At 42.5% G+C, this 25,932-nt stretch overlaps 1 protein-coding gene across 3 annotated transcripts in view; it reads left to right on the top strand.

Annotated features, from left to right (window-relative positions):
- Positions 1-25,932, top strand: part of AP2B1 (adaptor related protein complex 2 subunit beta 1) — a 153,656-nt gene that overhangs the window by 82,234 nt on the left and 45,490 nt on the right. For all 3 annotated transcript variants that reach the window (XM_069757262.1, XM_069757264.1, XM_069757265.1), the window contains 3 exons: positions 82-180; positions 9,952-10,211; positions 13,310-13,502. In XM_069757262.1, the coding sequence (XP_069613363.1) occupies positions 82-180; positions 9,952-10,211; positions 13,310-13,502 (552 nt within the window). The remainder of the gene's footprint in view (positions 1-81; positions 181-9,951; positions 10,212-13,309; positions 13,503-25,932) is intronic.

A 25,932-nucleotide genomic window follows, 5' to 3' on the forward strand; every position in this document is an offset into this window, starting at 1 on the left:
TATTAAGATTTAGATGGTGACTGAGCATTTTCTGTAAGGTCAGGAATATATTAAATAGCTTTTACTTTGTGTTTCCCTCAGGTGCAACTGACTCTTCTGACTGCCATTGTTAAACTGTTTTTGAAGAAGCCATCTGAGACCCAAGAGCTGGTCCAACAAGTCCTGAGCCTTGCTACACAGGTAAAACTTCTAAATAAACACCTTTTCCTTTTATTCTCTAGGAATTGATGCATTCAGTTTGTTATAATGCTCCAAAGCAAGATTCTATGACCTGTGTAGTTAAGCATAGTATGCGAGTCGCTAATATTTTCCTTGTTTCCTGCTGATTTAAAGTTTTGGTCCATGAGACCATAGCTACATAGTTACTGTATGTTAGCCGTATTGCCTGCTTTTAGTCTGAACTAGTTTCATTTGAGTTTGAGGCGTTCCCGCTGTCCGTTCGCTTTACACGACATCTCTGTTTTTTAAATTATTTTTCAGGTATAGTGTCCTTTCTGCACCCTCCTTGGATCTGGAGGTCTGCACAGGCTTTGCAAGCGGTGTCACCTCTGTTCAGAATTCACAAGGCTGCTGTAGCCATCAGGTTGCTAGAAACATGCGTCATTGGATCTTTCTCGGATGATGCGCAGCCAGTCCCTGGCTGCAGCGGTTCTATGGCTTTTGAATGGAGCAGATACCATTGCAGAGCAGCCTGTGCTCCGCTGGAGGGAATGTATGCTTCTGTTTATTTTAAAACCATCCAAGCCTGAAAAAAAAAAAAATAGTTCAAACAAAAAAAATCTCAAGCTTTCAGATCCAATTGGAGATAAAATCGTGGTTTTCCCAGAGCACGCTCAGGTGGACTCCGAGTATTTGTTAGTGCTTGGAGATTTCGTTTTTGTTGACGCTGCTGCATGATTTACAGCTGCTAGACAGCCCGAGTACATGTGGGTGTTGCCTGTTTATTAGGAAATCCCCGCATGTAATCAAGCTGTCTAGCAGCTGTAAACCATGCAGCTGAGGCTATGAAAACTAGATGTCCGAGCACTAAAAAATACTCGGAGACCACCCGAGCAACGAGTATACTCGCTCATCACTAGTTAACACAATTTTTATCTCCAACTGCATCTTGAAGCTGGACTTTTTTTTTTTTTTCTTGAACTCGCATCTACAAACGCAGAACGGTGGCATGGCCTCTTGCTTCCTCACTATTCAGAACAGAAAGGGTGAGCTGGTGTTTTTTCTATATTTTTATAAAATCATTGTGCATAATATTAAGGGTCGAAAAGAATAGGAAAAGGAGGTTTATTGGGAAATGGCTTCACATATACTGAAGCAAATAAGCTCAGTAATATAGCAGTTCTCCTTTTGAAAGTGTAGTAGGCTCAAAATGACTGTGAAATAGAGATTTTTTTCCTGCCCATTATAGATCATGATGTGTGCGTGCATACGGCAAGTAGTCGGTGCCACTCTGGTGGTGCGCATCCCAAAATCAGAGATTGACTAAATATTTATATGCATTCCTCTGCAGCACAAAACTGTACAAGGCTCCATATTCTGCTGAGAAATTAGAAAATGTAGGAAAAGGAAATAATTTTCTAAAACAGAGAAAGCTTTATTTATTTTTTTAGGACCAAGCAATTATTTCTTTTTGCCCTTTCGTGTTTTACTCTTCTTCCAAAAATGATAACTTTGTTTTTTCCTCCGACATAGCCATAAAGACTTGTTTTTCTTTTTTTTGCGGGACCAGTTGCACTTTTGAATGACTCCATTCATTTTACTGTCAATGTACTGAATAATGCTAACAAAAAATTTCAAGTATGGTGAAAAATATTCAATTTCGACAAGGATTTTTGGAGTTTGTTTTTACGGAGGTCGATTATTCGGAAGTAGTGACTTGGAAACATGATTCTCCAGCTCAGTATGTTCACAACAGTACCGAATTTAAAAATTTTAAAATATTTTTATAGTAAAAATAAGTTTCAGAAGTTTGTTTAAGAAGAATGAATTTGGCTTGGGTTTCCATTTTCCAAGACCTTAGTATTTTTTACTTTTCCTTGCATGAGGGCTTGTTTTTTGTGCTGCAAGTTGACGTTTTCAATTGTAACACATTTGAGGTACATATGACGTTTTAATCGCTTTTTATTGTATATTTTTAGGAGTTGGTGGTAGAGTGAAATAACGCAATTCTGGCTTTTTTTTTATCAATCAGGTTAATTTATTTGGATGCTTACTTTTATATTGAAGTCACCTTAATGGACTTGAACATGAGATCATCAGATCACTTATATTATGTACCGCAATACTACCGAATTGCAGTATATAGTGAAAATCTCGGTCTCCTTTGTAGCTCAGTGTAAAGTTGAGTTTCAGAGGACCAAAATGGCAGTGACCGGGGCCTTCAGTAAGCGTAAACTATCAAAGTGTACCATGGGTACCCTGCAATCGCATCGTTGGGGACTTGCCGAGTCGTCATTTAAATGCTGCTGTTAGACTGACAATGGTATTTGAATGGTTAACAGCTACGGTCGTTATGCCGGACATTTAATATAGCCAGCATCAGCTGCCTCCAAATGGGTTAATATCCAAGACTTGTAATCCTACTTTCTTTATCTCTTCATAGGGGACACAGATAACCGTGGGTGTATGCTGCTGCTGCTAGGAGGCTGACACTATGCAAAAAAGGAAAAAAGGATAGCTCCTCCACGGCAGTATACACCCACCGACAGGCACCAAGTACCTCAGTTTGTGCTTGGTGTCTGTAGGAGGCAGATCTGGATCTATCCCAGATCCGCATCTAATCCCTTTTTTTTCCTTACACCAGAGTTCTCAGTCTCTGAGTTTAACGGCATGGCTGTTGAAGCCGCGGTCCTAAGGGAGTCCGGGTTTTCCCACCAGGTCATTCAGACCATGATCAGGGCTAGAAAACCAACTTCTTCCCGCATTTACCACAGGTACTGGAAGGCATTCTTCCGATGGTGCGAGACAAACCATGTTTTTCCAATGTCTTTTTCCCTTCTGGACTTTCTTGGTTTCCTTCAGGCAGGTCTCGACTCGGGACTATCCCTCAGTACCCTAAAGCAGGGGTCCCCAACTCCAGTCCTCAAGGCCCACCAACATGTCATGTTTTCAGGATTTCCTTAGTCTTGCCCAGGTAATAATTGCATCACCTGTGCAATGCAAAGGAAATCCTGAAAACATCACCTGTTGGTGGGCCTTGAGGACTGGAGTTAGGGACCCCTGCCCTAAAGGGTCAGGTCTCCACTCTGTCCATTCTTTTTCAGAAGGACCTTTCTTCCATCCCTCAGGTGAAGACTTTTCTCCAAGGAGTTGCGCATCTTGCCCCTCCTTTCCAGTCCCCATTGGAACCTTGGGATCTCAACCTGGTTCTGGGTGCTCTCCAGGCTGCGCCCTTCGAACCTCTTCAGGACATTTCCTTTTCCCTTATTTCCTGAAAGGTGGCCTTTCTGATTGCTATTACATCAATAAGGAGGGTCTCAGAGTTGGCAGCTTAATCCTGCCGTTCTGTTTCTGATTTTCCATCAGGACGAGGTAGTTCTCAGACCTGTCCCTTCTTTCCTTCCCAAGGTGGTATCCGCTTTCCACATCAATGAGGACTTCATTCTTCCCTCATTCTGTCCGTCCCCCGTTCATCCCCTGGAGAAGTCTCTTCACAAACTGGACGTGGTCAGGGCTATTCGGGTCTATCTTTCTAGAACTGCCCGCTTTCGCCAATCCGATTCTCTGTCATCTCTGAGGGTCGCCGGAAAGGTCTTTAGGCGTCCAAGTCCACGATCTCTCGTTGGATTTGTTCAGCTATAATGGAAGCCTTTCTCTTAGTCTTTTTCTACCCACCCTTTTCTGGGACTGCTTTTGAACGTCCCACGGTTATGTGTCCCCCAATGAAGCGATAAAGAGTAAAGAGAGATTTTTTGGTACTTACCGTAAAATCTCTTTCTTGGAGCCTTCATTGGGGGACACAGGACCCTCCTTACTTGTTTTCTGGTACCGTGTTTGGGTCTAAGCGCCCTGATTGAGTTGTTACTTATATGTTCTGAGTTCTGGTCGCTTCTCCTACTGCTTTTTTCACCAACTGAGGTAATTGGTGCCTGTCGGGTGTATGCTGCCGGGGAGGGGCTATCCTTTTTTCCTTTTTGCATAGTGTCAGCCTCCTAGCAGCAGCAGCAGCATACACCCATGGTTATCTGTGTCCCCCAATGAGGGCTCCAAGAAAGAGATTTTACGGTAAGTACCAAAAAATCCTTTTTTTGTAATAGTCCATTTCAAAAAGCTCTTTTAAGCAGCTGTTTTAATGAATTAATAGACCACTCTAAACCAGCTATTACTTACTTTTTCTTGCTAAACAGATGGAGATGGTGGCACTAGCTTGATCTCCGTGCACACTGACGTGCTCCATGTAGATCCAGTATTCTTACATCGAGCGAAGGCAACAGCGTGGGCAGGGAGGCGCTGCCTCTTTCAGAACTATTTGTGCCCAGCTGTTTTGTACTTGTAGCCCCCTGCCGCAGCTAATAAGTAGTTCTAGTAATCAGAATATCAGCATTTAAGCTCCATCATCAATAAGAAGCACATAGATTTGGACCTTTTTTAAAGGGACCATCACTAAACAGTCTACCCTTATCTGGTTTACAAAAGAGGGTGAGAGAAGTCTCATCAGATGTGGATTTCCTTTTAACCAGCAAAATTGAAAATTTAAGCTTAATGCACACAATCTAAATTCGTCATATACTTTTATAGTTGCTCTTAGTTTACTTGGTAGTGAAAAAGAAAGAATCAGGACTGCTCCACGTGTAACAATCCATTGTAGTCTTCCTCTTCTGTCTCTATATGTGACAGAACAGACCTTTATAGGGAATGTATGACAAGAAAATGAAAATTACTTACTATTTTTAAATAAGAAAATATATAATATATGTGTGTGTCGTATCGGGTATTCTAGAATATGTAGGTTGTATGTAGCACATACTATATTGCACAGTGATGTAGTATATAACACAACCGATTTATATAACAGAGCTACGTAGTATGTAACACAGCGTACGTAGTATCTAGCAGAGCCACGTAGTATATAACAAAGCCACGGAGTGTACTGCACAGGCACGTAGTATATTGGTCAGCCACATAGTATATAGCAGAGCCACGTAGTATATAACATAGCCACGTCGTATATCGTAGTATATTGCACTGTCACGTAGTATATAACAGAGCCACGTAGTATATTGCACAGTCGACGTAGTATATAACAGAACCGACACAACCACATGGTATATTGCACAGCTTCGTAGTATATAGCACAGAGCACGTAGTATATTGCACAGCCACGTAATCAATTTGACAGTCACGTTGTATATTGCCCAGCGACATAGTATATAGGACAGAGATGTATATAACAGAGCCCACGCAGTATGTAACACAGCCCACATAGTATATAGCAATGTGGGCACTATATGCGTGGTTAAAAAAGACTTAAAATAAAAAATAAACATATACTCCCCTTCCGAAGGCCCCTTGTAGTCCTGGCGCCTGTATGCGGTGCACGCGGCAGCTTCCGGTCCCAGGGTTGGTATGAGCGCAGGACCTATGATGACGTCGCGGTCACATGACCGTTACATCATGGCAGGTCCTTCTCGCATAGCATCCTGGCACCGGAACCTGCCGCTTGCACTGCCGAGGACAGCAGGCGACGTTGGAGGGTGAGAATAACCTTTTTTTTATTATTATTATTATTTGTAACATTAGATCGTTTTACTATTGATGCTGCATGTGCAGCATCAATAGTAAAAAGTTGGTCACACAGGGTTAATAGCTGCGTTAACGGAGTGCATTACACTGCGGTCCGTTAACACTGGCATTAACCCTGTGTGAGCGCTCAGCGCTGACTGCAGGGCAGTAAAGCAGCGGCCATTTCACTGCCAGACTATGCCCGTCACTGATTGGTCGTGGCAATGGTCGTGGGCGTTTTGCCACGACCGATCAGCGACTTGGATTTCCATGACAGACAGAGGCCGCGACCAATGAATATCCGTGACAGACAGAAAGACAGACAGACGGAAGTGACCCTTAGACAATTATATAGTACTAGATGGTGGCCCGATTCTAACGCATCAGGTATTCTAGAATATGTATGTATGTATATAGCAGCCACATTGTATATAGCACAGGCCAAGTAGTATATAGGAGTACTACGTGGCCTTTGGTATATACCATGTGGCTGCTATATACATACATCATATTGTAGAATAACCGATGCATTAATATAGGCCACGCAGTAAATAACACAGCCCACGTAGTATATAACACAGCCCACACAGTATATAGCAGTATAAAGCAGCCACGCAGTACAGTATATAGCAGCCACGCAGTATATAACACCGCCCACTAATATATAGCACAGCCCACATAGTTTCTAACAGTGGCCACGTAGTATATAGCACAGCCCACGTAGTATATAGCAGCCATGTAGTATATAACGCAGCCCACGCGGTATATAACACTGGCCACGTAATATATAGCACAGCCCACGCAGTATAGAACACAGCCCACATAGTATCTAACACTGGCTAGGTAGTATATAGCAGCCACGCGGTATCTAACACTGCCCACATTGTATTTAGCAGTGTGGGCACCATATCCCTGTTAAAAAAAAATAATTAAAATAAAAAATAGTTGTATACTCACCCAGCGGGATCCAGCGTAGATCCAGTGAACCTCTGGCGATGCGCGGCTGCCGCCATCTTGCATTCCCGGATGCATTGCGAAATTACCCAGATCACTTAGCGGTCTCGCGAGACTGCTAAGTCTTTTGGGTAATTTCGCAATCCATCTCTGGGACTGGAAGCTGGCGGCAGGCGCGAGCGCATCGTCGGACTACAGAGGGTGAGAATAGCAGGTTTTTTGTTTTTTTTTATTATTTTTAACATTAGATCTTTTTACTATTGATGCTGCATAGGCAGCATCAATAGTAAAAACTTGGTCACACAGGTTTAATAGCGGCTGTAACGGAGTGAGTTACCCGCGGCATAACGCGGTCTGTTACCGCTGGCATTAACCCTGTGTGAGCGGTGACTGGAGGGGAGTATGGAGCGGGCGCCGGGCACTGACTGCCGGGAGTATGGAGCGGGCGCCGGGCACTGACTGCAGGAGAGTAGGGAGGGACTAATCGGACTGTGGCCGTCACTGATTGGTCGCGGCAGCCATGACAGGCAGCTGGCGAGACCAATCAGTGACTTGGATTTCCATCACAGACAGAGGCCGCGACCAATTAATATCCGGGACAGACAGATAGATGGAAGTGACCCTTAGACAATTATATAGTAGATATATTATATATATATATATATATATATGTATGTATGTATGTATGTATGTATGTATGTATGTATGTATGTGTGTGTGTATATGTGTGTGTATATATATATATATATATATATATATATATATATATATATATATATATATATATATATATATATATATATATATATATATATATATATATATATATATATATATATATATATCATTGTATTAAAACCAATGGAAAATTTGCAACTATCACACTGGCCACTGTGGCTGTTCTAGCTTTATATTGATTCCTGAAAATCTCATGTACCTTAGCAGCGTTAGTGACTCTGACCCTGAGTATTGAAGCATCTAAAGATCATTGTGAGGGGAATGGCAGGGAGCAAGGTCAGCTGTGACATTGCCCATTGTGACTGGGAGATCCTGTTATCAGTGTGTACAATGGTATTACCTGTAATTTTAGTCCTGGCTTTGATGATAATGAGACTTCTGATAATTCTTCAGTTAAGAACAGTACGAGTCTAAAATAGCCACAGTGGCTAGTGAGAAAATTTACAAAACACTTTTTCTTTCTTTAATACAGATTGGAAACAAAACGCTGAAGCTCAGAGTTCTGCGAAATCCTCGCATTTACATGGTTGCATTGTTTTACTGAGCCTCTGTACTGTATGGTTTTATCCCCGGTGCCTTTTACATAGCGTGTATGGGATGAAAATTTGATAAAACAAGATGTAATTTATTCAGATGCACATTTTCTCCACATCGCTTTAGCATTGGTTCTTTTATCTGCTTCCTTTTTTTATTCCGCTGGCTTTAGTATGGTCTTTGAAAGAAACAAATTAGGAATTGGAAGAGTGATGCTTGGATGGTCCACCAGTTGTATCATCTTGATGGCTGTGTGATTGTGAGCGCTAACCGTTCTCTGCAGGTGTGATACTGTGACTAATCTGCAGGTTTCACTGAAGTAATGGCATTTGAAAGTGTAGTCATGGCCCCATAGCCCATGGTAAAGGGATCTCTGCATAGCCCAGTGTGACTAGCGCGAGGGTAAGCGGGAACATCTCCACTCCGTTCATTGTCATTGGAATTGTCAGAGGTTGCTGAGATCTGCACATGCATCAATTTAGACAATGTTCTCCAGAGGGAATCCTAATGGTGGGACTCCAGCAATCGGCAAATTATCAACTATTTTCTTTACAACTTTACATTCATTTTAAGTTTCTTCTGGGTATACGTTGGTTCTCAACGGGGTAAGAGGAGTAAAATGGCCATACAAATTGGGTGCAGGTCATCTGATGGTGATTTCTCCACAACAGCAGATGTTGGGAGACAGAAGGATCCGTCGGTTGAGTTTCTACATCCCTGCTCCTTCTGTTTTATAGGCAGATGAGCTAAGGCCAGAGTTTCTGGCAGCAGCATACTCTCCCTCCCTAGTGAGAAAACACACACTAGGCTGTGTATTGGGGTGAGGGGAGTCCTAGCGGATTGCAGACTGCTGCCTAATGTTGTAGCTGGAGGACATGGTAGTACATGTCCACTCTGGGGAGGAAGATCTAAGGCCGTACACCGTTCCTCTTTCACCCCTTTTAGGGATTTAAATAGTTTTTGTAATCTGGAGTAGAAGGATGGATGTGTTATGGTGTTGTTCTACAGACTTACCATTTGCTTTATTGCTCTTTTGCCTGTGTATTTTTTATTATATGCTGGACTGTTTCTAACGAAAAGACCGTGTAGGTTTGTATTGTCTGGTTTTAGAAAATGTTTAAAGTTTTCAATAAAAAAGGACAATTTAAAGAAAGAATTGTCGCTGGATACTGGTGATGCTTTTCCTCCTGTGATAACAAGTATCGGGACCATATCTGTTTACCAAGAGAGTTGTACACCCCAATACACATACATGGTTGGCTGGTTTCGCCGGTATCGGCAGGTTCAGCCAATGTTATTCTAGTGTGTATTGGCACCTTAAAGAGAATCTTGCTACCTTGTCTGAGAGCAGCGTAATGTAAGGTCAGAGACGCTGATTCCAGCGGTGTATCACTTATTTTACAGTTTGTTACAGTTGTGATAAAACCTTTTTTCTCTTCTGCGGATCTAGCCGTTCTCTGAGGAGCTCTGTATAACTCTGCCCACACCACTGATGGGCAGTTTTCTGCCTATGCATAGCATGCACAAAAAGCTGCCAATCAATGGTTTGGGAAGGGTTATACAAAGCTGATGAATATGGAGGTCTCCATAGCAGCAGGTTTACTAGTCCTCTAGTGGTAATCTGCTGATGAAACAGTGATTTTTATAAAAACTACAACAAACAGTCCAGAAAGTGATACATCATTGGAATCAGGGTCTCTGCCTCTGTCATGCTGCTCTCGGATTAGGTGGCAAACACCTGTTGACAGATTCCCTTTAACGCTTGTAGCTAATCCTTGGAACTAAAATGTGTGTTAAAATCAAGATACACATAAATGAAATTGAGACGATGACTGGCAAAGCAGATTAGTGCATCAGATGAGTGTGTCAAATATTGTCTGCCCTTTATGGTAACAAATTGTGATATTTTGTCTAATAAGGCAGCAGAAAGTGATTATATTGTATCACTATTGAAAATCTCATAAGTCTGTATTTAAAGAACCATCTTTTTTGCTCTGAATGTAGGATTCTGATAACCCTGACCTTCGTGACAGAGGATACATTTACTGGCGCCTGCTCTCTACTGACCCTGTCACTGCTAAAGAGGTGGTGCTTTCAGAGAAACCTTTGATCTCTGAGGAGACCGACTTGATTGAGCCCACTTTATTGGATGAGTTGATTTGCCACATTGGTTCTCTTGCTTCGGTTTATCACAAACCACCCAATGCCTTTGTTGAAGGCAGCCATGGAGTTCATCGGAAACATCTTCCCATCCAGCATGGAAGGTTAGTGGGCTTACGTGTATCTTACTATTCTGGACAGTGTGGTCTTGGTTTTGCTTCACTCTTCACTTCATCAGTTTTCTGTATTTGTGACAAACCAAACCCCTGGCATACACCACTTTTCATATATGAACTAAATGTAAGCAACGTCACAAATGTCCTCAGATCTCAATAGTACGAACCATGTCAGAGAGATCTACAAATGGCGCCGCTCCAGTACTTTTTGAGTTATGTCAATGAAGCTCTAACTGGATGAAATCTAATCTATAAAGCTGAATGTGTGTGTGTCCGGGATTGGCATCTGCACCGTCGCAGCTACAGCCACAAAATTTTGCACAGTCACACGTCTGGACCCCGAGAGCATCATAGGCTATGTTGTGAGGCGAAATTTTAACCCCGCACTTTCCAATTCACCAAACAATTTTACCCCTATCTACATAATGGGGGGAAAAAGTGAAAGGAAAAGTGTTGGAGGCAAATTGACAGCTGCCAGATGTGAACAAGGGGGACTTAGAGTGAGAGCGATGGCGCCAAAGAGTATATACTGTACAGTTGCTAAGGTGGGGCCCCGACATGGGATACTCGCCACACACGGGGATATGAACACACACACAAAATGCGCCACACACGACCACGTGCTTGAACACATATACCACCCTCAGCACACATTTCACCACACATACACCAACCTCGCCACTCAAAACTCGCCACATGCAAAACTAGGCTCATGGAAAACTCGCCACACACAAAATTCGCCACACGTGCAAAACTCACCTCATGGAAAACTCGCCACACGCAAAACTTGCACACGTGGAAAAATTGCCACATGCACAAAAGTTGCAACACATGCAAAAGTTGTCTCACACAAAACTTGCACATACTCAAAACGCACCACACATAAAACTCGCTACTCGCCATGCGCAAAACTTGCTGCACACAACTTGCTACACTAACCTGTCACATGCAACTCGACACACAAAAAGTTGCTATGCGCATGTCGCCATACAAAAATCATCTCACAAAAGTCGCTACATGCATGTTGCCACACGCAACTCAACACACACAACTTGACACATGAAACTCGCCCTAAAACACACACAAGTCTGGTATTATCCTTCAAAAATAAAAATCTGATTAATAAGCAGACAAACTACAAGAGCAACAAATGTACCATATAGGAAATACGGCAGCTGTCAGTCACATGACCTGTCTATTATGTGTATGTGTGAGCTAATATATACTGCCAGGGGGAGGGCTTCCTGTTGGCTGGGGATTTATCAGGCTGCCAATAGCAACCAATCACAGCTCAGCTTCTATTTTGCTACAGTTAATTAATCTGAGCTCTGATTGGTTAATATAGACAACAAATGACATTCTCAGTATAACAAATCTTGTGTGAGGTAATAGCATGTCAGTTAGGGTGTTTTGGTGGAAATGCTGATGTCAGTCATATTACCTCTGTGTGAGAGGATATAGAAACTGCCAGTTAGACTATTTTTTACTACAATAATGCCTCATAAGAAAAGGAATTCCATGGCACGAATGTCAGCTGATGCGATAAGAAAAGCAGTTCGAATTGATTTACAATCTCCATGCTTTTCTCATGGTCAACTTTATGTGGCCTGTTTAAGAGTTGGAACAGCCAAAAATCTGTTCGTCTTTGCACCTGAAGGAAAAATTAAGAATGTCGTTTATCAAAAGGCTCTCGAATACGTAGTAGAAGATTACTTCACATTACTTGGCCAATTCAGTTAAATCTGTGTGGAATATCTCTAGTGTTGAAATACCTCGTATATGTTGTGAAATGCTTCTACTAGCTTAGTTTTTGCCTTTTAATAATTACATTTCTATCTATTTTGTTTTGTGGTTTTTGTGTGCAGAATAAATTTTTGTTAACACATTCTATTTTGCTAACAGCAGTTATTAACCCGGGCGAAGCCAGGTAGTACAGCTAGTAAACTATAAAGGTCTATTCTGTTTCTGATCAAAGGATCTCGGCTTCTAGTGGAGATTAATCTGTGCTGCACTTCTGCACATGCTCAGTAGTGACCAGTGCTGTGGAGTCGGTGGTTTAGCTTACCAACTCCACATCCTTGCCTGAAGGTAGATTCATGCATCGGCTGCTTTATTTTTTTGTGTCTCTCTCTGGAAAAGCTGTGACATTTTAAGCAAAAACATTCTTATAAAAGTCTTCAATGACTAGTGTGAGGTTAGACCTGGTGACTTCTTCCCTTCTGCTTCCCTAATTTGTGCTAAGATAGATATCGACCAGCCTAGGTTAGTGGGGCAGTAGAAGAATGCTGATTTTGAACTAGTCATCCAAAGCACATACTCGCCAGCTTGCTTTTCATAGTATGTTTTATCTCAAAGTGAGTTAGATGGCCATTAGTGGTTATAACCATGGATTTGCAAGCTAATGCAATGCAGTGACATAGCGAATCAGAAGAACTATTCTACATCTATAATTGGAGGCAAGTGCTAATATTATTACTATACTTGGTACATTTTGGGATAGGATCTTGGAGATGGGAATCCCCTTTAAGTCCAAGTGGGTGCCACCAGCCAGTTTTCACTGTGGGAGTGTACCTCTTCATCTTGAAGGCAGCAGGCAGTCTAACTGACTTTGTGTGATCCTAACCATGGATACCTAAGCTACTGTAATGCCCTGCACATGGGGTAATGACATAGCAAATCAGAAGAACTGTGCTACATTTTTAATTGGAGGTATTTGCTAATATTATTATTATTTCACCTACTGCATATTGGGATACGATCTCGGAGATGAGAATACTCCTTTAACTTTTTTCAACTTATTAGGTGACAGAAATTTTGATTGCTAATATCTCTAGAATGGAGAGGCATAATTAAAAGAACAAAAATATTTGAGTCCACTCTACAGCCACTATTACATTACGCGTTCAGTTCAACATGAAACATTTGGTGAAAAGTCCCCTTTAACATTACTGATCAGCTGATAAGTTTATGTTTTGTTACTATTACAGTTTTAAATTGTTGCAGTGATCAAAAATCCCTCAATTTAATTTATTTTTTATTATGTCTGTCTGTGGTAAGAAGTTGTTCCCTTACTGTATGTCTTTTAGCATTGATATCGGAGACAGTCCAGTAGGACCTGCACCCACAGTCTCTCTTGAACAGCCTCAGGTCATTCCCTCCCAAGGAGACCTCCTAGGTGACCTACTGAATCTCGATCTTGGACCGCCAGGGAATGTCCCACAGGTATCCACGATGCAGATGGGAGCCGTGGATCTTCTTGGTGGAGGTCTAGACAGCCTGGTAAGAAATGTCCTGTTTCTTAGCGGTTAATACATTGTACCAATTCATTTTTACAGCAGTTGGCAAATTGTGCTTAAAATGTTGTCCAGTACTTGCGCCACTAGTGGCATCCATAAATGTTTGTGCTATATGTGCTTTATGTAGTCTTTCAGAAGATTGGATTTACAATTGATTTACATATAAAAATTTTTTTCTAAATTATGGAATTGTGCCCCGGCAGAGATATGGTTAAGACCTAAATCTGCTATTCACTAGCCCCTGTGTCTGTGACTTGTGTCTGGACCATTGTGTTCCCACCCAACATTAGAAGCAGCCCACTTTTCAGCTGGTAATTGTCAGGGACTGTAGATTTGCTTTTGTAGACACTGATTGTTGTTTTGTGCAGTTCAGCTGTCTCTCCGCTGACAGTAACCTTTTTGCTTCTTTCCTCCTGTGTCCCGCCTACCCTTGCAGATGGGAGAGGATACGCAATGGGTAACTGGTTCTCACTCAGTAGCACACTGATAAACTGGCATTATTGTCTTCCCCCCCCCCCCTCCTTCCATTGGTCTTCATTACAGACCCTTATTCCCGCTCATCAGGCAGCCCACATGCATGGTCATTAGCCTTCGGATGCCAACATTATGCTCAGAAGCAACCAGTTTATCAGCCTAAGCACAGTCTTTTCCTTCCCCTGCACTTAGTGAGATACCATACACAGCCTAGATTGTTTAGAAACAATATGTCGGTACGCCATTATGTCCTCATGTTGTCTGCTTTTTGTATGTCACTTTTGACTTATCTCTTACACTTTTCTTATGACTGTGCATATCCAAACTACAGTGCTTTGAAAAATTATTCATACTGTTTGTGAAATTTTCACGTTACAATAGTAAGCATGTATTTGTGAAATATAAAGGAAATGATACATGGTTTTGTAGATGTTTGAAACATTTCAGAAAATTGTGATATGCATTTGTATTCGGCCCCTGTAGTCTGATATCCCTAAATAAAATCCTGACTGACCAATTGTCTACAGAAGTCGAATAATACATTTCACATAATTATTACTAATTATCGGTATAACTACAGCTGTTCTGTCAAGGCCCCAGAGTTTGTTTGACATTAGGGATCAAATGAAATAATAAAAACCAAGGAACACATCAGACAGATCAGAGATAAAGTTGTGGAAAAGAGTAAAGCAGGGTTAAGTTACATGAAAAATAGCCTAAGCACTGAACATCTCATGTAGCGCTGGTCGGAGTTGATAGGAAGATGGATGGAACTAAATCCAGGGCAATCGTGGAGGGAAACCAGACTTGAGACTGGGGCATAGGTTCACCTTCCAACAGGACAACGACTCTAAACATACTACCAGAGCTACAATGGAATGGTTTAAATCAAAATATATTCATGTGTGTGAATGGCCCATTCAAAGTTTAGACCTAAATCCCATTGAGAATTTGTGGCAAAACTTTAAAATTGCTGTTCAGATGCTCTTATGCCAATCTCACTGAACTAGAGCTAATTTGCAAAGAGGAATGGGTTAAAACTTCAGCTTCTGGATGTGCAAAGCTGGTAGTGGCATACAGGTGCTTCTCGCAAAAGTAGAATATCATCAAAAAGTTTTTCAGTTCTTCAATACAAAAAGTGAAACTCATATTTTATAGTTGTTAGAGTGATCTATTTCAAGTGTTTATTTCTGTTAATGTTGATGATTATGGCTTACAGCCAATGAAAACCCAAAAGTCATTATCTCAGTAAATTAGAATACTTTATATCACCAGCTTGAAAAATGATTTTAAAATCTGAAATGTTGGCCTACTGAAATGTATGTTCAGTAAATGCACTAAATACTTGGTCGGGGCTCCTTTTGCATCAATTACTACATCAGTACGGTGAGGCATGGAGATGATCAGCCTGTGGTACTGCTGAGGTGTTATGGAAACCCAGGTTGCTCTGATAGCAGCCTTCAGCTCATCTGCATTGTTGAGTCTGGTGTCTCTCATCTTCCTCTTGACAATACCCCATAGATTGGCCAGCAAACTCGCCTGACCTTAACCCCAATCAAGCACCGTGATACTGTTATTTTTAAACCAGATATTGGTACTTTTGGCAGTGTGGACAGGTGCCAAGTCCTTCTGGAGAATAAAATTTCCATCTCCAAAAAGCTTGTCGGCAAAGGCAAGCATGAAGTTCTCTAAAATTTCCTGGTAGAAGGCTTGGTCTTGATTAAAACACAGTGGACCTACACCAGCAGATGACATGGCTCCCAAAACCATTACTGATTGTGGAAACTTCTCACTAGATCTCAAGCAGCTTTGATTGTGTGCTTCTCCACTCTTCCTTTAGACCAGTGTTCCCCAACTCCGGTCCTCAAGATCCACCAACAGGTCACGTTTTCAGGATTTCCTTAGTATTGCACAGGTGATGGAATTATTGCCTGTGCAGGTGATGCAATTTATCCCCTGTGCAATACTAAGGAAATCCTGAAAACCTGACCTGTTGGTGGCTCTTGAGGACTGGAGTTAGGGAACATTGCTTTAGACTCTGGGACCTTGATTTCCAAATGAAATGCAAAATTTACTTTCATCTGAAAACAACACCTTGGACCACTAAGCAACAGTTCAGTTTTGTTCTCCTTGGCTCAGGTAAGTCGCTTTTGGCGTTGTCTATTGGTCATGAGTGGCTTGACACAAGGAATGCGACACTTGTAGCCCATGTCCTGGATACATCTGTGTGTGGTGGCTCTTGAAGCAATGATTCCAGCAGCAGCCCACACCTCGTGAATCTCCCCCAAGTTTTTGAATGGCCTTTTCTTAACAATCCTTTCAAGGCTGCGGTTATCCTGGTTGCTTGTGCACCTTTTTCTACCACACTTTTTCTTTCCACTCAACTTTCCATTAATATGCTTGGATACAGCACTCTGTGAACAGCCAGCTTCTTTAGCAGTGACCTTTTGTGGCTTACCCTCCTTGTGGAGTGTGCCAATGACTGCCTTCTGGACATCTGTCAAGTCAGCAGTCTTCCCCATGATTGTGGAGCCTACTGAAACAAACTAAGGAACCTTTTTGAAGGCTTATGAAGCCTTTGCAGGTTTTTTTTTATTAATTATTCTAATTTACTGAGATAATGAATTTTGGGTTTTCATTGGCTGTAAGCCATAATCATCAACATTAACAGAAATAAACACCTGAAATAGATCATTCTGTTTGTACTCTATATAATATGAGTTTCACTTTTTGTATTGAAGAACTGAAATAAATGTAACTTTTTGATGATATTCTAAATTTGTGAGAATCACCTATACCTCAAAAACAGTAATTGCAGCGAAAGGTGATCCTTCAAAGTATTGACTCAGGGAACTATTACAAATGTGTGTCACAATTTTCAGATTTATATTTTTAAAATAATTAGAAAACCATGCATCATTTCCTTTACACTTCACAAATACTTGCTACTCTGTGTTGGCGTATAACATAAGATCCAAATAAGAAGAAAGAAAGAACATTTAAGTTTGTGGATGTAACGTTAAAAAAATGTGGAAAGGTTTTAAAGGGAACCTGTTAGAATCATACTGCCCAAACCAAGATTGCAGCCAGGTACGATGCTCTGTAATGCTGCAACTCTTTCAGAGGACATATTCTAGTATATAAAGCCTCCCGAGGACTATGTGTCTCAGCTGACTTATCCCATGCGGTTCCCCGTCAGCTCAGCTCCAGGTAGTTTGACCAATGTGTTTACATCGGTAGAGACCTGTCTGTCAAAGGCATTGGGATAAGAAAAAGGCATCCGAGGACCAGTATCTGTCTAGTTAGCCAAGACAAAAATAGTCTAGACAGGCTTTTCAAAGTATGTTTGCTCTAAAACGCTGCGTGAGACCACACAGCAATCAACCACTTGATCCTGATGGCAGACTCCCCTTTAAGTGCCTTTCAAGTATGTGTGATCTCAGATAGATAGATAGATAGATAGATAGATAGATAGATCGATCCACCATCTAGTATTATATAAAGCTCTATGTACCACATTTTTTTTTTTTTTGCTTTATTTTGCAGTGTCTAGAGTTTGTGCGAATCGATTTGTCTGGACCCAGTCCAGCAGTTGGTAATCTCTGACCACTGCACTGGAGCACTGCCAATCCCGTCGTCCATTTTTGAGTAACCGTCCTGGCACAATGTCCTCATTGAGGCGTGACGCACATGTGACGTCAGGACAGGCTGGCTAATCAAAAAGAAAGGCCGCAGATGACAGCGGATAGGAGGTGGTTGTTGGGGCTCCTGTCTGACGGCAGCAGATTAAGTGTGGCAGATGGACTGGATCCTGCAAATTGATTCTCATCAATTCTACTGGAGTCACAGATTAGCTGGACACTTATGATCTGTAATTACCTGCTGTTGCTGCTTACAGAGCATGGATAATATTGATTCAATGGTAAAAGTTTATTAGATCCGTGTTACCAATGATCTGTAATACAGAGACATGCAGATCACACCTTTTCGACATGTTTCCTAGCATGTAAATAACTTATTGATATTTGGGGATCCATGATTGCTGCACTATCCTGTCTTGAATAGAGCAGCATTCATTCTTTCTTTCTTTCTTTCTCATGGAAAGGCGATTACATGTCTAAACTATTTCCTACAGTCCATTCAAGATGAGAACCTTTTGTGTGTGGTTCCTGACCCCCATTCTTATGATTTGCTGAGGTTCTCAGTGGTCAGGTTCCTAGCGGTTAGGAATTTTTCCCCTCTGTTGTTGATCTGGAATAATATGCAGTTCTCAGAGCAGCGCTTTAACGGGAGAATTGCTGAGGCGGTTTATTGTGTGTGCATTTTCTGTGTCTTAGTACAATTGCTCTAAAGCAAGCTTCACTTTAAAGGAAAACTATCATGTCTCTAATGATATATTTTCCTGTCACTACTCTGTCTACAAGTAATAACCGTAAAATCAAATTGTCCATTGTTTGTGCTGTTGCAGTATGTAAACGTTCCATCGACCTCTATGCTTACTCCTTGCAGCCATTGCTGTAAGATGCTTTTTCTGCAAATATTAATTTCCTACCCATATTTTGCAGTATTCTCCGAAATGTACAGTTGTGCTCAAAAGTTTACATACACCAGCAGAATTTTTGCTTTCTTGACCTTTTTTCAGAGAATATGAATAACACTAAAACTTTTTCTCCACTCATGGTTAGTGGTTGGGTGAAGCCATTTATTGTCAAACTACTGTGTTTTCTCTTTTTAAATCATAATGACATCCCAAAAGATCCAAATGACCCTGATCAAAAGTTCACATACCCCATTTCTTAATACCGTGTATTGCCCCTTCTAACATCAATGACAGCTTGAAGTCTTTTGTGGTAGTTGTGGATGAGGTTCTTTATTTTCTCAGATGGTAAAGCTGCCAACTCTTCTTGGCAAAAAGCCTCCAGTTCCTGTAAATTCCTGGGCTGTTTAGCATGAACTGCATGCATGAGATCTCCCCAGAATGGCTCAATGATATTGAGGTCAGGAGGCTGAGTTGGCTACTCCGGAACCTTCACTTTCTTCTGCTGTAGCCAATGACCGTTCGACTTGACCTTTTCTTTTGGATTATTGTCTTGTTGAAATGTCCAAGAATGTCCCATGCACAGCTTCCGGGCTGAGGAGTGCAAGTTTGCCTCCTGTATTTGCTAATAACGTGCTGCATTCATCTTTCCTTCAACATTGACCAAGTTTCCTGTGCCTTTGTAGCTCACACCCAAAACATCAGCGATCTCCCTCTGTGCTTTACAGTAGGAATGGTGTTCCTTTCATCATAGGCCTTGTTGCCCTCTGTCCAAATGCAACGTTTATGGTTGTGGCCAAAAAGTTAAAGTTTGGTCTCATCACTCCAAATTACCTTGTTCCAGAAGTTTTGAGGCTTATCTTTGTGCTGTTTAGAGTATTGTAGGCCAGATACTTTGTGGCATTTGTGCAGTAATGGCTTTCTTCTGGTGACTTGACCATGCAGTCCATTTTCTTTCAAGTGCCTCCTTATTGTGCATCTTGAAATGGTCGCACCGCTAGTTTTCAGAGTCCTGTATTTCAGCTGATGTTATTTGTGGGTTTTTCTTTGCATCTCGAACAATTTTCCTGACAGTTGTGGATGATATTTTTGTTGGTCTACCTGACCATGGTTTTGTTTTTACAGAGCCCCTGATTTTCCATTTGTTAATCACAGTTTGAACGCTGCTGACTGGCATTATCAATTCCTTGATATCTTTTTGTATCCCTTTCTTGTTTTATACAGTTTAATTACCTTTTGCCGTAGATCAGTTGACAATTCTTTTTCTTTCCCTGTGACTCACAATCCAAAATCGTCAGTGGCTGGATGAAAGATGCAAGACTGTCTGGATCCTAGAAACTCACACAGCTTTATGCACACACACTGACTACAGGCAAACAGGTCACTGGTGAGGATGGTTCCTTTAGTAGCCATTCAACCCCATTTGTGTCAACTTCTGTGCATGTTATCAGGCCAAAATCACCAGGGTATGTGAACTTTTGATCAGGGTCATTTGGATGTTTTGGGTTGTCATTATAATTTAAAAAGAGAAAACACAGTAGTTTGACAATATTTGGCTTCACCCAATCACTAACCATGAGTGGAGTAAAAGTTTTGGTGCTATCATTCATATTCTCTGAAAAAAGGCCAAGAAAGCAAGAATTCTGCTGGGGCACGTAAACTTTTGAGCACAACTGTGTATACAACAATTGTTGTAGCTTCACTGTAACTGCAACAATTCAATGCCAGCATTATTCATAGAGAATTAAGTATCTGAAGCACATATGCTTGACTTTTAGGTTGTTAGCTGCCACAGAGGATATGTGATTCATATAATAGTTCAGGGCGCTGACACAGTTTCTAGGCTCCCATCCCAGAAAGAGGGAACATAAAGACAGCTTGTACTGAAAGGGCAACTCAAATGAGCATTTAAAGTACAGTCAAAAACACAATATGATTATGCTGAGAGCGAAGTAACTATACGCCTGCCAGGATGAGAACTTTATGGGAAATTTACAAAGTACATTCAGCTAACATTGGGCATATGTAACACAATTACTGTAATTTGCCTAGTAATAATTAGTGATGAGCGAATATACTCGTTACTCGAGATTTCCCGAGCATGCTCGGGTGTCCTCCGAGTATTTTTTAGTGCTCGGAGATTAAGTTTTCTTGCCGCAGCTGAATGATTTACATCTGTTAGCCAGCATAAGTACATGTGGGGGTTGCCTGGTTGCTAGGGAATCCCCACATGTACTTATGCTGGCTAACAGATGAAAATCATTCAGCTGCGGCAATGAAAACTAAGGGTATGTGCACACGTATTCTTGGCCACTGCGAATTTTTCTGCAGCAGATTTGATAAGTCAGCAGGGCAAAAGCGCTGCGTTTTTGCTGCAGATTTATCGCGGATTTACTGGTTTTTCTGCAGTTTTCACTGCGGTTTTCCATAGGGGCAGCTGTAAAACCGCTGTGGAATCCGCAGAAGTGACATGCTGCGGAATGTAAACCACTGTGTTTCCGCGCGTTTTTTTCCGCAGCATGTGCACAGCGTTTTTGGTTTACCATAGGTTTACATTGTACTGTAAACTCATGGGAAACTGCTGCGTACCCGCAGCTGCAGAAACTCTTTGGATCCGCAGCAAAACCCGCATCGTGTGCACATACCCTTAATCTCCGAACACTAAAAAATACTCGGAGGATACCCGAGCATGCTCAGGAAATCTCGAGTAACGAGTATATTCGCTCATCACTAATAATTATATATTTTTTTTTTTAGTTTTGAAAAGCTCATTGTTTTGCATGTCAAAATTGCATCTAAAAACCTTTCCCTTAGCCTTAATTAGGGAAATAAGGCCCCTTGCCTTACCTTTAACAATGGGACCCCTTGTTCTGTTTCTGAGAAAAGATTAAAAGTTTTCAACATGGAAATGCTGGGGGAAGTTTCTCTCTATTTAAGATCAGTTACTATATGTTGGTATTGCTAAATTTATATAATATATTTTTAAATGTTTTCCAAAACTGTTCAGTTTAACACCTTGTGTTACCTTATGTACAACAATCCTTGCATCACCTGGGAGTAAAGGTTTATTTGGCTATGTGCACACGTTACGGAATCGTGTGCAGATTTTTCTGCCCGGTTTTGCAAATTCCGCAGGTAAAACGCACCTGTGGAATTTGTGCGTATTCCACCTGTGGTTTTACACCTGCGGATTAGTATTGTGGAGCAGGTGTAAACCGCTGCGGAATCCGCACAAAAAATTGACATGCTGCGGAATATACAACACATTTTCCGCATCATGGGCACAGCGGATTTGGTTTACCATGGGTTTACATGGTACTGTAAACCGCATGGAAAACAGCTGCCAATCCGCTGTGGATCCACAGCAAAATCCGCAACGTGTGCACATAGCCTTAAAGCGTACAGGATTATTTTCATTTAAATATTACGCCTTTTAATTCATTGATTGAGAACAAAAGTTAAAGGGGGTGGTCCGAATACTTGAACAAATGTATTGGGGGACATGATTCTGTGACACTTACTGATGTATAGAAGTATGACTGGTTCTTCTCCTATACTTATTAGTGTAGCTTTCCTCATATATAGAGCTCCTGTATACAAGATGACTGCTGTTGGTGGGGCATGTGAACGGACTAGTCAATCGACTTCCTTCAAACGCTGCACATGGGAAAGATGATTTTACAATAAGGTTAATACAGCTTTAAGGGAACCTGTTACCCCTCCAGGGCCTATTAAGGTAAAAGAGCCATCTTCTGCAGCTGCATTCTGGCCAGTCACTGTAAACAATGTTTCTGTTTATTTTCACTTTCACCCCTATAATCCTTCACTTTCCGCTAACTCCCCTAATCCCTATACCTAGTAAGGAACTTTTCATCTCTTCTTCAATCCTCCTCATCCATCTCACCTCCTCCTCTGAACTGTTCCTCAACATACAATCCTCTATCTCCAAGCACAGACAGCCACCTTATGCACTCTCCTGCTCCCACCTGCTAACACTTTCTCTGCTCCTTCTCACTGCTGGTGATATCTCTCCAAATCCTGGTCCTCCTCACCACATCCCCACAGTCAGTTCTACCTCCCATCCACGCTTTATCACACATTTCCGTAACCTCTCTAACCTTATACCCATTTGCCAGGCCCCCACTTCCCCAGTCCCACTAACAGGAGCCCTATGGAACTCTCGCTCTATCTGCAACAAGCTTTCCTACATCTTTTTATTACTAACAAACTTTCCTTCCTCTCCATCACCGAAACCTGGCTCACCCCTTCTGACACAACCTCTCCTGCTGCACTTTCGTATGGTGAAGAGTTGGTTTTCTCCTGTCAGATAACTGCTCCTTCACCCACATCCCAATGCCACTCTCTTGTTACCCTCCCTTCCTTTGAGGTGCACTCTGTGCGCATCTACTCCCCCTCCAACCTCCAACTGGCTGTCATTTACCGCCCCCCAAGGCCAGCCACCACCTTCTTTGACCACTTCACCACCTGGCTACTTCATTTCCTTTCTGCGGACATCCCCACTATCATCATGGGCGACTTCAACATCCCCATTGACACTTCCCTCTCAGCTGCCACTAAACTTCTATTTCTCACTTCCTCCTTCGGCCTCGCTCAATGGTCTTCTGCAGCCACTCACAAAGGTGGTCAAACACTGGACCTAATCTTCATGTGCCTCTGCTCCCTATCTAACCTCTCTAACTCACCTCTTCCTCTTTCTGACCACAATCTACTCACATTCTCTTCCCTCTCCACTCCTTGTCTACAATCCCCACCCCACAAACTTGCACACCCTCGCAGAAATCTTAAACACCTTGATCTACACTCACTCTCTGAAACCCTCCTCCCTCTCAGAGTCATAAGTTCCCTACACAATGCTGATGACGCTGCTGCTCTATATAACACCACAATAGCTGTAGCTTTGGAATCTCTTGCCCCTCTCACACATACCAAAGCTCGCAAAATCAACAGACAGCCCTGGCATACCAGTCTGACCAAAGAACTGAGGCGAGCTTCCAGGGATGCTGAGCGGAGATGGAAAATATCCCACTCCAACGAGCACTTCATCGCATTCAAACAGTCCCTCACTACTTTCAAGACTACACTCACCACAGCAAACAAACCTACTTTTCATCTCTCATATCCTCCCTGTCTCACAACCCTAAACAGTTATTGCCTCATTTAAACAGAAGATTGAGAACATCAGAGATAGTTTTAGTCGACAACCCCCAGAGCCCTTCCTCCCAACTACCCAGCCCCCCACCTCCAAAACCAACTTCTCCACCATTACAGAAGATCAACTCTCCACTCGACTCTCAAGATCGCATCTCACCACCTGTGCACTTGATCTGATCCCTTCCTACTTCATCCCAAACCTCGCCACAGTCTTCATCCCATCCCTAACCATCTCTTCAACCTATCACTAACAACTGGTGTTTTCCCCTCCAGCTTTCAACATGCCTCAATCACTACTATCCTCAAAAAGCCCTCTCTTGACCCATCCTCTGTATATAGTTATCGCCCTATATCACTTCTCCCCTATGCCTCAAAACTACTGGAACAACACGTCCATCTTGAACTGTCCTCCCATCTTCCTGCTCCCTCTTCGACCGCTTACAATCAGGCTTCCGGTCACACCACTCCACTGAAACTGCCCTAACTAAGGTCACCAATGACCTATTAACCGCCAAGAGCAAGCTACTCTATCCTCCTCCACCTGGACCTGTCCTCTGCCTTTGACACAGTGGACCATTCCCTGTTGCTGCAGACACTCTCATCCCTTGGCATCACAGACTTGGCCCTATCCTGGATCACGTCATACCTAACTGACCGGACATTCAGTGTCTCCCACTCACACACCACCTACTCACCTCGCCCACTATCTGTCGGAGTCCCGCAAGGTTCAGTTCTAGGGCCCCTGCTCTTCTCCATTTACATTTTTGGCCTGGGACAGCTCATAGAATCTCACGGTTTTCCGTATCATTTCTATGCTGACGACACACAGATCTACATCTCTGGACCACATATCACCACCTTACTAAACAGAATCCCTCAATGTCTATCCGCTATTTCATCCTTCTTCTCCTCTAGATTTCTAAAACTTAACATGGGCAAAACAGAAGTCATCGTCTTTCCCCCATCTCACGCGCCCCCCCCCCTCCCAACGAACCTATCCATTACAGTAAACGGCTTCCCACTCTCCCCAGTCCCACAAGCTTGCTGTCTCGGGGTAATCCTTGACACTAATCTCGCCTTCAAACCACATATCCAAGCCCTTTCCACTTCCTGCCGCCTTCAACTAAAAAATATTTCACGGATCCATACATTCCTAAACCAAGAATCCGCAAAAACCCTAGTCCATGCCCTCATCATCTCCCGCCTCGACTTCTGTAACCTCCTGCTCTGTGGCCTCCCCTCTAACACACTTGCACCTCTCCAATCTATTCTAAACTCAGCTGCCCGACTAATCCACCTGTCCCCCCGCTATTCCCCGGCCTCTCCCCTCTGTCAATCCCTGCACTGGCTCCCCATTACCCAGAGACTCCAGTACAAAACCCTAACCATGACATACAAAGCCATCCACAACCTGTCTCCTCCATACATCTGTGACCTCGTCTCCCGGTACTTTCCTGCACGCAACCTCCGATCCTCACAAGATCTCCTTCTCTACTCCCCTCTTATCTCCTCATCCCACAATCGCATACAAGATTTCTCTCACGCATCACCCCCTACTCTGGAACTCTCTACCACAACATATCTAACTCTCCCCTGCCATCGAAACCTTCAAAAAGAACCTGAAGATCCACCTATTCTGACAAGCCTACAACCTGCAGTAACCACCGATCGACCAAACCACTGCACAACTAGCTCTATCCTCACCTACTGTATCCTCACCCATCCCTTGTAGATTGTGAGCCCTCGCGGGCAGGGTCCTCTCTCCTCCTGTACCAGTTGTGACTTGTATTGTTCAAGATTATTATACTTGTTTTTATTATGTATACTCCTCCTTACATGTAAAGCGCCATGGAATAAATGACGCTATAATCAATAATACTAATTCTGTGAAGGTGGCTCTTGTGTTTTTGATCTCTAATAACGCTGAAATATTCACTTTTATAAATTGTGCGCCATACCTGTATTGAGTCAGGGAGGTACATTTTCTCCCCCTGACTCAGCCGCCTCGCAGCCGTCCATCGTCCCCTCAGTGCATCGGGCACCGCCTCCTCTGTTTCCTCACATCACCGGCGCCTGCGTTGTGCTCTTATTTTTCGGGCATGCGCCGTGTGTGCTGCCCTGGGACTCACATCAACTGATGTACTGATATTGCGCCTGCGTGTAGTGGAGGCCCGAGATCCCGCCCCGCAGTGTGTTATGAATTATTCACACTGCGGGGCTGGGAACCTGG

The sequence above is a fragment of the Ranitomeya imitator genome, chromosome 3 (genome assembly GCF_032444005.1).
Source record: "Ranitomeya imitator isolate aRanImi1 chromosome 3, aRanImi1.pri, whole genome shotgun sequence".
Lineage (NCBI taxonomy): Eukaryota > Metazoa > Chordata > Amphibia > Anura > Dendrobatidae > Ranitomeya > Ranitomeya imitator.